The sequence below is a fragment of the Ambystoma mexicanum genome, chromosome 11 (assembly GCF_040938575.1).
Source record: "Ambystoma mexicanum isolate Mex_15411 chromosome 11, UKY_AmexF1_1, whole genome shotgun sequence".
Classification (NCBI taxonomy): domain Eukaryota; kingdom Metazoa; phylum Chordata; class Amphibia; order Caudata; family Ambystomatidae; genus Ambystoma; species Ambystoma mexicanum.
In genome coordinates this window covers 184,477,534-184,492,302 of record NC_090934.1, presented here as the reverse complement: position 1 = coordinate 184,492,302, position 14,769 = coordinate 184,477,534, and the positions used below count along the sequence as shown (strand labels likewise).

At 45.5% G+C, this 14,769-nt stretch overlaps 1 protein-coding gene across 1 annotated transcript in view; it reads left to right on the top strand.

Moving 5' to 3' along the window:
- The first annotated feature begins 2,425 nt into the window (after window positions 1-2,425).
- LOC138503200 (uromodulin-like) overlaps window positions 2,426-14,769 on the top strand; it is a 213,831-nt gene continuing 201,487 nt past the window's right edge. The window contains exon 1 of the mRNA XM_069622758.1: window positions 2,426-2,639. Coding sequence (XP_069478859.1) covers window positions 2,591-2,639 — 49 coding nt within the window. The 5' untranslated portion in view covers window positions 2,426-2,590. The remainder of the gene's footprint in view (window positions 2,640-14,769) is intronic.

Genomic DNA, 14,769 nt, shown 5'->3' with positions numbered 1-14,769 from the left:
ATGCGTGTCCCTTGCCTCCTGGGCTTGGACACCCAAGCTACACCTCACTGATGACACCCAATGAGATCGAAACATTTCTGGGGTTGCTTGTGGTCTCATGCAGAAGGGATGTGACAAGCAGTCCAGGCTGGACTGCCCCTTTTGGGGTGGGATCAAGCCTGATTCACAGGTGGTCTTTCCCCTTCCTGTAATAGGTTGACAGGTGGAAATTGATGGTCTGGAGGGTTGTCAAGAGCAATTCCAGAGGTTGAGATTAATTCTAAACCTTCCAGCCATCACCTTTTTTGTTTTAGTGTAGTCACCCGCGAGTTGGACGGATATGCCCAAACGTGGGTCCCGTGTCCGATGGGCCTAGAGATCCAAGCTTCTTGTCACTGATGAGGCCCAACGCAGCCGAAACATGTTTGGGGATGCGTGTCATCTCATGCAGAAAGGATGTGGCAGCAGTTCAGGCTGGACTGCCCCTTTTGGGGTAGGACAAAGCCTGATTTCCATATGGGATTTCTCCTTTTGTGATGGCTTGACCGGCGAGGAACGATGGTTTGGAGGTTTCCCAAAGCAATGCCAGAGGTTAAGATTATTTCTAACCCTTCTAGCCATCACCTCTGTTGTGTTGTTTTGTTATGTCATGGTTTGGCAGCCATCTGAAAAATGGCAGGATTGCTGTGACATGGTTGCCATTTCCCTCACTAGCTTTGTTTGCCGTGGATAATTGAAAATGGGCACTCTGTGAATGCATGCGTTTCGAGTGTCAAATGTTCAGTACTGACTGAAATAGAAAAAATGTCCATCATGCAAATTATAATTATTATTTTGCAGTGGCAGCGTGCCATGGGTGTTATTTGCTTTTCATGACCAATTATCTCACAACAAATAATTGGGGCATACAAAAAAAGGAAACAGCTGTTTATATTGCACACGGAATTATCATCATTAGCAATGGGGAGACATTGGTGGGGGGGGATCAAACCCATGTCTCCTGCAACATCTCGCCTCCCACCAGGTAAGTGTTCTCTGGTCCATCATCAACGCTCTGGCAATGACGTGTGCTGAGCACATATGAACCTACTCTCAGCCCAAGACGCATGCGCGCATTGTGGATGGCGCATGGATGCGCAGGCCCAGTGGAAGTGGGAAAGCGAGTGACAGTGCTTTCTGCAGCTGTACCAGGGAGTTGTGGTGGCCAATATGACCATGCAATGTAATGAGCTGGGGAACCATGATGATGAAACAGCAGCTGTTTCAGGTGAGGAAAGGAGCGATCTGTCCAAATGTGGCTCTGAGGTGCAGTAAATAAGTTATCCCTTCCAGGTGCTATTTAATGGCGGATATTGCAGATCGATCACAGTATACCCTCATTGGCAGAATAATGATGGATGTAAAATAGCCCTCTGTGATGACGTATGCAGTATAGATCAGATGTCACTACTGTGCTCTAGAAGAAGGGTGTAGATTAGCTGTCACTTCCTGCACTCTATAATGGCTGCCAAATTATATATCAGATAGCTCTTCCCAGGGCTCCTTACTGATGTGTATAGGTTATAGATCAGTTCTCCCTTCCTGTTTTCCACAATGGAGGCTACTTTACCGTTCCTGATCCTTACTCTGACTGATAGGCAAGTTATTGATCAGCGGTTCACTTTTTAAGCTCTATAGGTATTGGCGTGATATATAGCAGAACCATCTTCCCATCGATCTGTAATGATGGATATGCTATATATCAGAGATCCCTTGCAGGTGCTATGGAATGAAGGATACTTTATGGAAAAGATATCCCTTCTTGTGCTTGTCATAGGTAGACATGCCATAGCGAGCCTATATCATTTCCCTGCGCTCTCTGTTGGTGGTGTGATATAGGTCTGATTTCGCTTCTCTACTCTATATGAGGAAGTCTTATATGTCAGATATCACTCCCCTGTGCGCTATAATGATGGATGTAAAATAGCCCTCAGTGGTGACGTATGCAGTATAGATCAGATATCACTTCCCTCTGCGGTATAATGATGGGTAAGTTATATATAAATTAACACTGTCTTACGCTCTGGATTGAGGGCACCCTGTGTATTGGGCATCAAGGCCATGAACCCCATAATGATGTATGTTTCCTCATCAAATATGCCCTGTTATATATCTGCGTGATCTATTACTTGAATTAATTTTGGCTTACAAAAAAAACACTTTTATGGAAATGTTTTTATGTCTTTTTTTGGAAATGCGATATTTCCCAATTCAGAATGTTTGATGGTGATGCATATGTTATATATCAAATATCAGTGTCCTGCACCCGGTAATGATGGAACAGTGGCTTTCAAAGACTTCTGTTTCTCCCCTCCCCATCAGTGGAGCCTCCCCACTGTCTCCTCAGTTACCCTTCCTCTCCCCTCCCTGCCCGTCACTCGTCCCTTCCTCACCCTGGTATTTCCAGACACTGTATAAAGGCGGGAGGTCTGTGCTGCTGTCACTCCTGAGGGTGAGGGTGTGTCTGAGCGCATCCACCGGTCTCCCTGAAGGCTCCTGTTGCTTTGCTGACGCTCCTGCGGCGGAAAGGTCGACTTCAGGTTCCTGCTGCTCCTCCACTGCGACTTCAGAAATGAATCTCCTCTTGGCGCCCTTGCTGGTTGTCCTCCTCAGGGGAACAGGTAAAACCTCCCTTTCACCCCCCAAAGCCTCCTGGTCCACCAGCCGCATGCTGCATTTGCCATGGTCTGAACAGTTTCTTTCTTTTCGCTTTGTTGATGGGAAGACTTTGCTTGGGGGGCCGATTCTGAGCTCATGATCAAATGAGTGTGGAAATACGACATTTTGTCCTTCAGTTTCCAGCACCACTATTGTGAAGTGGGTGGGAAATTTGGAGGGGAGATGTCGTGCTTTCCAGCAGCAAAAGCTGCTAAAATCTCTCGTTGTGGGGGAAACGTGCTCCAGTGGCATCGCAAGCATTTCTCAAAAGATTACCACTTTTCTAATTTAAGAACGTTTTGTTAAACTTTAATTAAACTAGAAAAGTGGTGCTGCAGTCTAAGAAATGCTATATTTACAAAAGTAAAAAGTTTGTACTGGAGTTTAACCGTACCTAAAAGGGTTTATTTGTCGTGCTAAACCAGTGCTGCTGAGAGGAGAATCCCTTCCATGTGGCTGCCCTGCATTCCCGATGGTTGCTAGGGCTGTTCTCAAGACGTAACTCAGGCACGTGCAAAACCAAGGCTTTCATGCCCCTACACCACAATTCTTTCTATATCAAAGTCTTACATTTGGAAGCTCCTCAGAATCGACCCCTCGGTCTTGTGCTGAGCCTGGCGTGTTCCGCTAATACTTGGGCGAGTGTGCTTTCCCACTTGCCAAAGCATTGGGGGAACACGCCAGACTTAGGCAAAGTCCTAACTATCAACCAAGCCACAGTGCACTAGAAACCATTGTCAAGTATTACGATCTCTATCAGTAATTCGTTGTGACTCAAAGTGCCTTTGCTGAGCCAATAGCGGGGGTAGATAATAGGATGCCAGTGGGAGGCTGGAGGGACGCATTGGGAAGCACGGGGAGCCATGGAGGTGGCTGCCTCCCCCCCTCCACCCTAGCTCCACCACTGTGCTGAGCAATCCACATTCCTCGTTTCAGTGGTAAGCACTGCACTTCCATTGAATCTACCCTTTATCCGCCCTTCCCAAGTAAAGATGTGCCGGTTACTGAAGCAGATGCACCTGTGACCAATCAATTTTGCAGCTACAAATCAGGGGTTCCTCTGCTAAGCATCCAAGTGCCACTTATCCAGTGTTTGGTACCCCGTGCAGCCAGCCAACAGGGAATGCACCTGCACAGTTACCAAAGTAACAGTGCAGTTGTATGTATTTATAAAATGTGTTCTAGTCTATACACTTTTCACACAACCATCTACAAATATTCATTACATCCATACAAAATAAAATAACCATGAAACACACATAAATATCACATTTTGTTATGTTATTGTGATTTCTACTTTGCACCATTTTCATGGTCTCCAGGCACCCAAGTGGATCTAAAAAGGAAGGGGGTTGGGAGGGTTAGTTAGTGGAATTGAGAGGGAAACGGGCAAGAGAGCATGGATGTGTTGTTGGTAGCTTCAGTTCGGAAAACACATTCACTGTATCCTGGTTTGTTTCAGTGGATCGGGGTTGTGTGGTGGTTGTATATGGGTGGTTTATGTTTGCCTTCGGTGTTGTGGAGAGTAAGTAGAGTTAGTCAGCGGTTGTGTGAGTCTTTTTCTGTGCATCGGGTTGATCCGTTGGGTTAATCCGGAATCCAGAACATGACAGTCGGTGTTGGTTTTGAGTGTTTTATTTCTCAGGGAGATCCAGTTTCTGAGTTTCGTATTGTGTTGCGTTGGTGGTTTTCCTTCGCCGGTGTTCCCTTTTTAGGTTGGTGAGTGAAAGAGCCATGTTTTTAACAGTTTCCCGAATTTTAGGTGATCTTCTGTTGTTCATATTTCCTTTGGGAGCAAGTTCCAAAGTCTCAGAGCAACGCAGAAGAATGCTGGTCCCCCCAAATGTGTGTGTTGCATATGTTTTGGTACGAGGCGAATGTCATTGCCGGACCGTAGTGTTCGTGTCAGTTTGTAGATGGAATTTTTCCCTGTATGAATTCCGCTCCTTAGCCGTGGATTTCCCCTTTGTGATAGGCAGAGTGTTTTAAAGATTTGTTTTTTGACTTGTAGTGTTCTCAGTGCTGGTGTGATGTGTTTTCCCTTAGTGAGTCTGAGGAGTATTCTTGCTGCTGTGTTCTGTGTTTGTGTTAGTTTTCTCAAAAGGTATGCTGGCATTCCAAAATAGATTTTGTTGGCGTAGCCTATTCTTGACATAAGGAGAGACATTTTGGTGAGTGTTCTGTGTAGGAAGGTGTAGAAGGGGAGACTCCTCTTGATTGTGGGTAAGTGGAAGAAGCATTTCTTAACTACTGCGGTGGTTCTAGTGTTGGTTCGTTGTCCATTATTATTCTGAGATTTTTGACCACTTTGGATGGTTCTGGTGGGCTTCCCAGTTTGGTAGGCCATGGAATGTCATGATTGTTCAACGGGTCATTGGGTGTGATCATGCTGCTCATCCACTGGTTTAATTCATTGAGGCAGTTCCTAAAGGTTGGATTTTGTTCTTCGATGGCGTTGATTTTGTAGATGATTTGAGGGACAACTGCGTAGTTGTAACAGGTGAGGCCATTTTTTGAATGCGGTTAATCAGTGGTCATGTAGATGTTTAAGAGTAGTGTTGATAGCCGTGAGCCCCGTGGGACTCCACATGTTGTTTTACGAGGTTCTGACTCAAATGATGCTATCCAAGTTGTTTCCCTTCTTCCAGTCAAGAAGGATTTGCGCCAGTGGAGTGCACTGCTGCCGATTCCAATACATTTGAGTCTTTTGATGAGTGTTTCGTGGTGAACCGTGTCGAAAGCTGCTGAGTCTCATTAGTGCTGATTTGCCGTTGCAATCTGCATTGGTTTTTAGATCATCCCATAGAGATAGTAATGCAGTTTCCATTCCTCTCATGGGTCTGAAACCAACTTGTGCCTGGTCTAGTATCCAATTGTTTTCTACATGTTCCAGGATTTGTTCGTAGACGCAGCTTTCTAGTTGTTTACCAGGTATTGGGTGTTTGAGATTGGTTGCTAGTTAGTTAGGGCATCCTTCGAGGTTTGAGTACAGTGGTTCGCAAGCTCGACCTCAAAGTTTATCAAATAAGCCATGGATGGTTGGAGTTTGTGATCAATCTTGTAGGCAGTGGGAGATGTGGAAAATGGAAAGGCATTTCATTGGGGAGAGGTTGACCATTTGAAAGGATATGGTTGATGGAGATGTAGAAATTGAAATGGGAATTAGTTGAGGATGAGGTAGAATATGAAATAGGATTTACTTGAGGGAGAGGTAGACATTGAGATGGGAATTCGTTGAGGGAGAGGTGAACATTGAAATGGGTTTAGTTGAGTGAGAGGTAGAAATTGAAATTGGATTTAATTAAGTTAGAGGAAGAAATTGTAATTAGATTTAGTTGAGTTAGAGTTAGAGGTAGGAATTGGATAAGCTAGACCACCTTCCATTACATCCATGTCCATGTGCATGGTATGTTGTGCAATGTGCCAATGACTCATATTGGAGGAGGACATTCAAGACAGTTCTCAACACCAAGAGGCCCTGGCAATGGCAAACAAAGTTCTACTTTTAAAAACAATGGAGTAAAACAGCAGTAACTCTTCCCTTCTCTCTTTCCCAATGTATTGTATAGCCACCTCTCTCCTCAAGTCTAAAAATTAGGAGAAAGAGGGTTAAGATACATTATTTATGATACTGGTGAAATACAGGGTTAATGCAGCTGGATCCTTTGTAGGGTTGCAAGAAAACAGGCTGTGCCAAGTGCTTTTTTGTTGCACTTTTCAGTCTTCGCCACAGAACATGCAACAACAGTGTGAGTCATGCATGCCGGGTTTGCTGTAGTAGTTATCCTGTTTCTTGAATAACAATGAGCCGGAAGGCTGGCAGCGCTGGGCGCTTGCGCGGGTCATGCCAACACATCGCTCTAGTGTGCCTACATGATATTAGTGGTGCTCTGCTACTGTGATTAATGGCAGCATGATTTATCCACATTGCTCTCTCCGTGCCTTCTGTCCCTTGCCATGACTCATGGGGGAGACTCTCATGCCCCACTATTTCCCCCCTTCTGATCCTCTCACGAGGCCCTCACACCTCCTGCCAGGCCCCTTCCGTGTACACCTTCTCCTACCCTGTTACCTTTGCACCAACCGTTTCTCGCAATGGGGGCAAACCGCCTGGATGCCCCTTTCCTTGCCTTCCTACGTCTGGAACACCTATCTGCATTTTCTCGCCCTCACCACCATGGACCACACAGTGCCCACTCTCTTGGCATTGTACACAAATACGACATACCTCATACCAGGACAGGCAGCAGCCAGCAGCACCAGCGGAGAGGAAAGGACAGGGAAAAAGCCACTGCCAAGGAGGAATGCCTGTGCTGAGAAGATAAAGTTGCGGCTCTTGACAGACAAGTTAATCAGTTCAGTAATGATTTTGGGCCTCATCACGAGTTTGGCGGTAACCCTTAAATGCGGCGGTAGCACTATTACCGCCGCATTTAAGGGTCCGCCAAATCACGGCTTCAGCTGATTGCCCCCCAGCTCTTAGCTGGGGGGAAATCTGCCGAAATTTCCAGCTCTTACCAACGGCGGGAAATCCGCCAGCGGTAAGAGCGCGAAATTTCCCCATTGAGCCCAATGGGGAATGGGCAATACCCGTTCCGCCGAACCCATGATCCGGCGCTATTAGCGCCAGGGGGTTCGGCGGTAGGGCTATTAGCACTGGCGCTAATAGCGTCGGCGTTACCGCCCGACTCGTGATGAGGCCTTTTGACTGCATTTGTCCTTCTTGTTACTATATGTAGAAAGCACTTTTCTCTATTTTATGTGGCTAGGTGGTCAAAATGTTCCCCTTGCCACCTAGGGAATCAGAAGAAATGTATAATGAGGAAGATGGGTTTAAAGAAGCAGTAAAACATTTGTAGCCTGACTCATGGAATTATATGCGTGAAAAACAGGGATTCAAAAAGGGATTTTCGGGCAGAAAGGCACGCAAATCTGCGTTTTTCACGCAAATAATTCCATGAATCAGGCTGAAAATGTCTTATTTCAAGACACAAATACTATGATAGGTTATGTTATTTTGCTTGGTATTTGTAAATCACACATCTGCCATGGGTAGTATACATCACGTCCAATGAGCCGATGTGAGTTACAGCTGCAACCCCAAGTATGTTAACACTGTGGGGGTAGGGGGGGGGAGAGGAAGGTCTGTGATGCCACCCCGACGTGGCACGGGCATGCTAGAAAATATTTGGGCCCTGGCACTTATTTGTTCACAAATGTATCACTTCCTGTAGCTTTTGGATTAGCTGTGTTTTCAACACTACAGTTTTGCACTTGACACAAACACACAGTGCCTACTGCTGCATGCCCCCGCACTAGGCTAGTGCGCTTGCAAACTTCTAAAGCAACTTTGCTTCATCGGATGCCTGTGTTGGCCTGTACAAATAATTCTTTACAACTTGAACTTAAGTGGTGTTTCTGACTTTTCCCACACAAGTATTTCAGGTTGCTCTTTAGTAAATGTGGCCTGAATGCATAACTTAAGCATCATAATTACATGACCTTTTAGCACCTGGGGGTGGGTGGGACCGCCCCGCAGGGTACTGAGCTTTCTGTGGGTTTGGTTGCAGCCACCGAGGTCAGGGCAGTGGCCCGGCTTTTAGCCCAGTTGGCTGATGAGGTTTTTGCCGCAGGGAGTAGGTGACAGAGCTGTTTTTCAGGCGTGGGTGGGCGTGGCAGCAGGTTATTCTTAAAAGCTGCTTGCTAAAGGCGTGTGTTTCCATACTAACCCTTTGTTTATGTAGCACTTTCTTGTGTGTGATATTAGATGCACAAGGCATCCTTACACAAGTTCCACACATATCTATACACTTTACAATTACACAAATGGATAAAACATAAAAACCTAAAACCAATGACATCAAAAAGCCTTATCAGATCAGAAATCCAGCATCGAAAATACTCATACATTTCAAAGTACCAATATCTAAGTCTTACAATTCCTGCATGGATCAGTAGTTCAACGGTAATCATTGTCATAGAGGTATCTTCACCACTTGTTACTCTATAAAGCTATTAATTTAAATTTGAGTACATCAAATCATGAACATATGGCCCCAACAACACTGTTCTCTCCTTCCGTATGGAACCACAGGCCATTATAATGGGCCCCTTCGTCTGTACCAATCCCTCCATATTACACTTATCACAGGACGCAACTGTTTCTTTACTGGCTGTAGATCTTATCTGACGTACCTCCCCCGCCGGGAGAAGGTTTAGTCTAAACATTAGGATTTGACAGCGCCTGTATGCATTCGGAAACTTTACTAGGTATAAGGGTACTGCCCCCAGTTTCTTATCGCAAAGTGACAGAGTCCTGTACAGTTTGAACGCCCTGGCTCTCCAAATTATCTGTCGCCAATCATATTCGAACAGTCTCTTCTTAACTGGCCACCAGTCGGAAATCAAATTACCAGCAGTCTGTTCACAATCCTTCAGGAGCAGTTCTGTGCATTTTCTAAATTCCTTCATCGGACCTCTGGGCAGCGGCATCATAGCATTGGAAAGATCCAGATACAAGGATTTCACTTGGGGATCTAATAGTTTACAATACTCCAACATTATCTCCAATGTTCACACAGGGATACAAGACCAAGCTCGAATCGAAGACCTTTTATTGGTACACAGTCTGGTAAAATAAGGACCCTCTTCCAAACCCTACCTTCAACCTGTGCGTAGTCAATCGAACGTGAAACGACACACGGATACATACCGTGTAATATTAAAAATAGCCTTCATGTTATAGAATTGAATTAATGGACAGATGGAAAATCGACAAAACCTTGTGTTGATCTTCCTCATCTGTGACGCAAATTGATTTGCCTTGGCCATTAAATGGGACAATGTGGAGGCCATGCTGGGCGAAGCGTCTAACACAACACCCAGGTAGGTTATACTAGAGGACGGATGCAAAGCCTGAGTCCTGCAGAACCCAGGTAAAGGCCATTTCTTTTCTGGTATTCCTGCAAAAATGCATAACAGTTGTTCTCTATTCATTGATAATTAATTCTTCAATGAGTACGATCTAATTGATACCAGCTGCCTCTGTAGGCTCACCTGGGCACCGTCCAGCAACACCATATCGTCCGCGTGGGTCAAGTATGGTACAGACAACTATGATATTCTAGGTGACGCGGACGCTGTTCTCAGTAAGTAATCCCCCAGATCTGATAAGTAAACATTAAACAGACAGGGGGCAAGGACACATCCTTGTCTAAGTACTCGAAAGGTTTGGAAACTTTCTGTCAATGCTCCCTGTCCATTCAATCTCACTCTTAGTGTGCTGTCCTCATGCAAGTACACCAAGATCAAAAGGAATGGGATATCCCAACCTTCCAATTCGGACCAAAGTAGGGATCGGTTGACACATACAAAGGCCTGCGAATAATGAACTGTTGCCTGATACACACAGGTATTACCAGATGTACATACTCCTTCCAGCAAGCATGGGACAGCAAACCCATCTGGAATTTCTGAAGTTGTCCCACCGATTCTGCACAGGGCCACGAAGGTACCTAAGAGAGAGATGTGCGGATAGCTAGACGGGTTGTCTCTGGCCCCCTTTTTATAAATGGGTATTACTATGGATTGTTTCCAACTTGCCGGTATGGTCTTATTTGTATAAGATATATGAAAACAATATAAACATTTCAATAAAGAAAATAAAAAATAAAAAAATAAAAAATTTCATTCTGAATGCTAAAAAAATTCAATTAAAAAACCCAATATAAACAACACCCAGGCCCAGAGAACAGTATCACTTTTCTAAATTATATTGCTGAGACAGGCCCGAAGGCCCTAGAGACAGAAGAGTTCCTAATAAAACGGGAAATAGTTACTAACCAAGCCAAGCAAGCAGTGTGTTTGAGGGGAACTTCCAAGTCCGATCGTCAATATAATACTCTGAAATGCCCACCCTATTGGCTCCCAGAGATAGGATTGCTCTGTGAAAACTCCTGGGACTTAAATAAACCATTTATCATACTCCAGAAGCTACGTGTGTTTTTCTGGCAGACAATCAGAAGCATTTTTTTACATTTCTATATACAATTGTCACCCAACTGAAGTTGGTACTCATTGGACAACCTCAGAAGGATGAAAGTCTGAATTGGCCATGCCAGGATTTACACCTGGTTCCTGAAGGTCATGCTCAGTGAGCACTCATCTCGCTGAGCTATCTTACTAGATCTGTAATGCTTTCATGTAAAAACCTCCCTTCTCTTCTATATCTCTGAATGCGGGATCCTCCCAACAATTCTCTGATGTGTTGCAGGTTGGGAAGTGTAGTTCGAAAGTAATAGCAGAATAACCCTCAGTATGACAGTAGGGTCAACAAAGGCCCTTCTGTGCATTGCAGGGCAAAGGGGGTGGGAGAGTGGGCATCGGTTATGGAGACTTTTTCACACCCAACAGGGGTCCCCCGCAACATAATTGTTTGCCTTGTTTGCAGGGATATGCATACCTTCATATAAGGTAATGTTGTTGGATTTCCTACTTTTTTACCACCCCCTTCTGGGTGGAGGTAAAACACGGCAGAATTGTAGGTGAAATCCGAGCTCAGAATCATGAAGTATTTGCCGCTTGCAGTGTTTCTAATGAATCATTCATAATGTAGACAGATCTAGCCCCCCCAAATCATCCTGGTGTGAAACATGGGGGGTATTCCAAATATCACCTTTTTATCATTAAAATCTGATTTGGAATGAAGCCTATGGAGCGAGGCAAGTGGTACACACTTACTTGATTTTACTCGATAGCGCCCACGCTTTGAGATAAGGGTTGGTTGGACTCTATGAATAGTGTTATAGCAGGACCTCAATGAGCAGAGGGTTGGACATGTCCTACAAGTTAAAAGTGGCCACTTAGTGTTCCAAGGGTTGGACAGGTCCTCTTATGAACTGAAGGTAGGTAATGCCTCTCAGTGAGATAAGGGTTGGACGAGCTGAGGCTGGGTAACACCACTAGGGGGCCCAAGGGTTGGACAGGTCCGCCTATTAGCTGAGGGTGGGTAAGGCTCATCAGTGAACTAGGGTCTGGACAGTTTATTTGAGCAAAGGGTGGGTAAAGGCCCTGAGTGAGCCAAGGGTAAAACAGTTTAAAAAAAAAAACCTATTGGTTTATTAAAACCTTATACAAACATTACATTACAAACAAACATACTCCCACGAGGAAAGAAAAGTAAGCACAGGAAAGTAAATAAAATAAAAGAAGCAGCACCTCCTAAAATTCATCAATTAATTCCAATTTAGCAAAGAAATTCACTACCACAATTAAAAGTGCTGTGTTTCTCCCGCTAACAATTTTATGGCGAAATTCACCATTATTAAGCCAACTTTCATCATGAACAAACTTACAAAACATTTGCTGCCTGATAGGTTGCAGAGCTGGACATCGGCTAAAAGTGCCTCAAGCACTCAATATCATGGTGACAATATCTTCAGTTACTTTCAATACTGAGTTCCTTAATATACAGGATTTCACGACTATGCAGCAAATGAAGCCTGAATCGCCAACGTTCCCTTAGGTAACGTCCATCAGGACATTTGCTAATATATGCTGAATAGTCCCATAACGCTTGTTTTCAAGATTTAGATCCTGATACAATTTGTAAGAGCCCCTCCTATCACAGGTTTCAACGCAATCATTCTGATATAATTTCTTCCTAATTTCCTCTGGATTCTTAATAAGAACTTGGCTGCTCATACCATCCCTTGAGCTGAGGGTGAGTGAGCCCAGCCCGCTTTCAGGTCCCGAACAGCCAGGTCATCCCATGAGCTTAAGGTAGTGAAGTTCTTTCAGTGAGACATGGGTTGGACAGGTTCTTCTATGAGCTGAGGGTGTGTGAGGCCTCCCAGAGAGCCTGGTGCTACTATGAACTGATAATGGATAAAGCCCTCAGTGGGCCATGGGTTGGACATGTCCTTCTATGAGCTGAGGGTGAGAGAGGCCTGCCAGAGAGCTTGGTGCTCATATGAACTGATAATGGATAAGGCCTTCAGTGAGAAATGGGTTGGACAGGTCCTTCCATGAGCTGAGGGTGAGTGAGGCCTCCCAGAGAGCCTGGTGCTCCTATGAACTGATAGAGGATAAGGTCCCCCAGTGAGTCATGGGTTGGACAGGTCCTTCTACGAGCTGAGGGTGAGTGAGGCTTCCCAGAGAGTCTGGTGCTCCTATGAGCTGATAGTGGATAATGCCCTCAGTGAGCCATGGGTTTGACAGGTCCTTCTATGAGCTGAGGGTGAGTGAGGCTTCCCAGAGAGTCTGGTGCTCCTATGAACTGATAGTGGATAATGCCCTCAGTGAGCCATGGGTTTGACAGGTCCTTCTACGAGCTGAGGGTGAGTGAGGCTTCCCAGAGAGTCTGGTGCTCCTATGAGCTGATAGTGGATAATGCCCTCAGTGAGCCATGGGTTTGACAGGTCCTTCTATGAGCTGTGGGTGAGTGAGGCCTCCCAGAGAGCCTGGTGCTCCTATGAACTGATAATGGATAAAGCCCTCAGTGAGCCATGGGTTGGACATGTCCTTCTATGAGCTGAGGGTGAGTGAGGCTTCCCAGAGAGTCTGGTGCTCCTATGAACTGATAGAGGATAAGGTCCCCCAGTGAGTCATGGGTTGGACAGGTCCTTCCATGAGCTGAGGGTGAGTGAGGCTTCCCAGAGAGTCTGGTGCTCCTATGAGCTGATAGTGGATAATGCCCTCAGTGAGCCATGGGTTTGACAGGTCCTTCTACGAGCTGAGGGTGAGTGAGGCTTCCCAGAGAGTCTGGTGCTCCTATGAACTGATAGTGGATAATGCCCTCAGTGAGCCATGGGTTTGACAGGTCCTTCTACGAGCTGAGGGTGAGTGAGGCCTCCCAGAGAGTCTGGTGCTCCTATGAGCTGATAGTGGATAATGCCCTCAGTGAGCCATGGGTTTGACAGGTCCTTCTATGAGCTGTGGGTGAGTGAGGCCTCCCAGAGAGCCTGGTGCTCCTATGAACTGATAGAGGATAAGGTCCCCCAGTGAGTCATGGGTTGGACAGGTCCTTCTACGAGCTGAGGGTGAGTGAGGCTTCCCAGAGAGCCTGGTGCTCCTATGAGCTGATAGCGGATAAGGTCCTGTAGCATTGCATAAATCCTTTTCTAACGCCAGGGAGAGATGCCACAAGCGCAACTCATAGATGTTTCAGCTATGAGTGTTCTGTGCTCAGAACAGCAACCGCATGCTACGTATATAGAACCCTCTGCCATTTGAAGTACAGCAGAAACGTTGGAGTTGCGGTCGGTGGGCCCCTTATATCTCATTATACTTACATTCATAATGTAGCTTGTATTACAGTAACGGCCAATAAAGGTACATATAAAATTGCCATACTGTCTATCTTTCTTTATCCCAACCACTACAAGTGGCGATGAGGATGTTTCTGGGCCCCACCGCCTCATCGATCGACTGTGAATGTTGCAGCGGCCTGTGCAGCTCTGCGATCCCGCTGCTGTCTCGTTCAGTTGAGTCTTCCAGCTTCGCCTCATGTATCCATGCCTCTCTGTTCGTGTGAACGTTGAAGCGGCCGCCAAGTAAGTGCCCAGCTGATTTGTGAAACACTGTAAAATCCCATCAATCCAGTTATAGCTGCCCAGGATGCAGTTCTCGGCACACCCTACCTGCATTCTCCCGACGTTCGTTTTGTTTGTGCCGGCTGCATATGTCGCCGCTTCACGCTGCTCTCACATTGCCCTGCAAGCTTGTTACCGTATTACACGGTATAGGAGCCCTGTGTTTTCTGCTCTCACGTTTCCCTGCAGTTTTGTTACCATATTACACGGCATAGGAGCCCCGTGTTTTCTGCTACCTGGCAGTGGTGATAAAAGTGAATAAAAATACATGATAGCACAACAAGGACAAACAGAGACACGCCCACAGTGTCAGTCAAACCTTTTGTCCTTTCTGTGACAATTGACTGCCAAATAGTCGAGCACTGCACAGAGACCTATGAACAGAATAAATGAATTTTTGGACAGAAATTTATTAAGTCATATTCAACGCTATTGCACACAGGAGTTTTGATGACAAGGGAACTGAGTAACAGTCAACTTTCAACAACATAAAGGAATACAG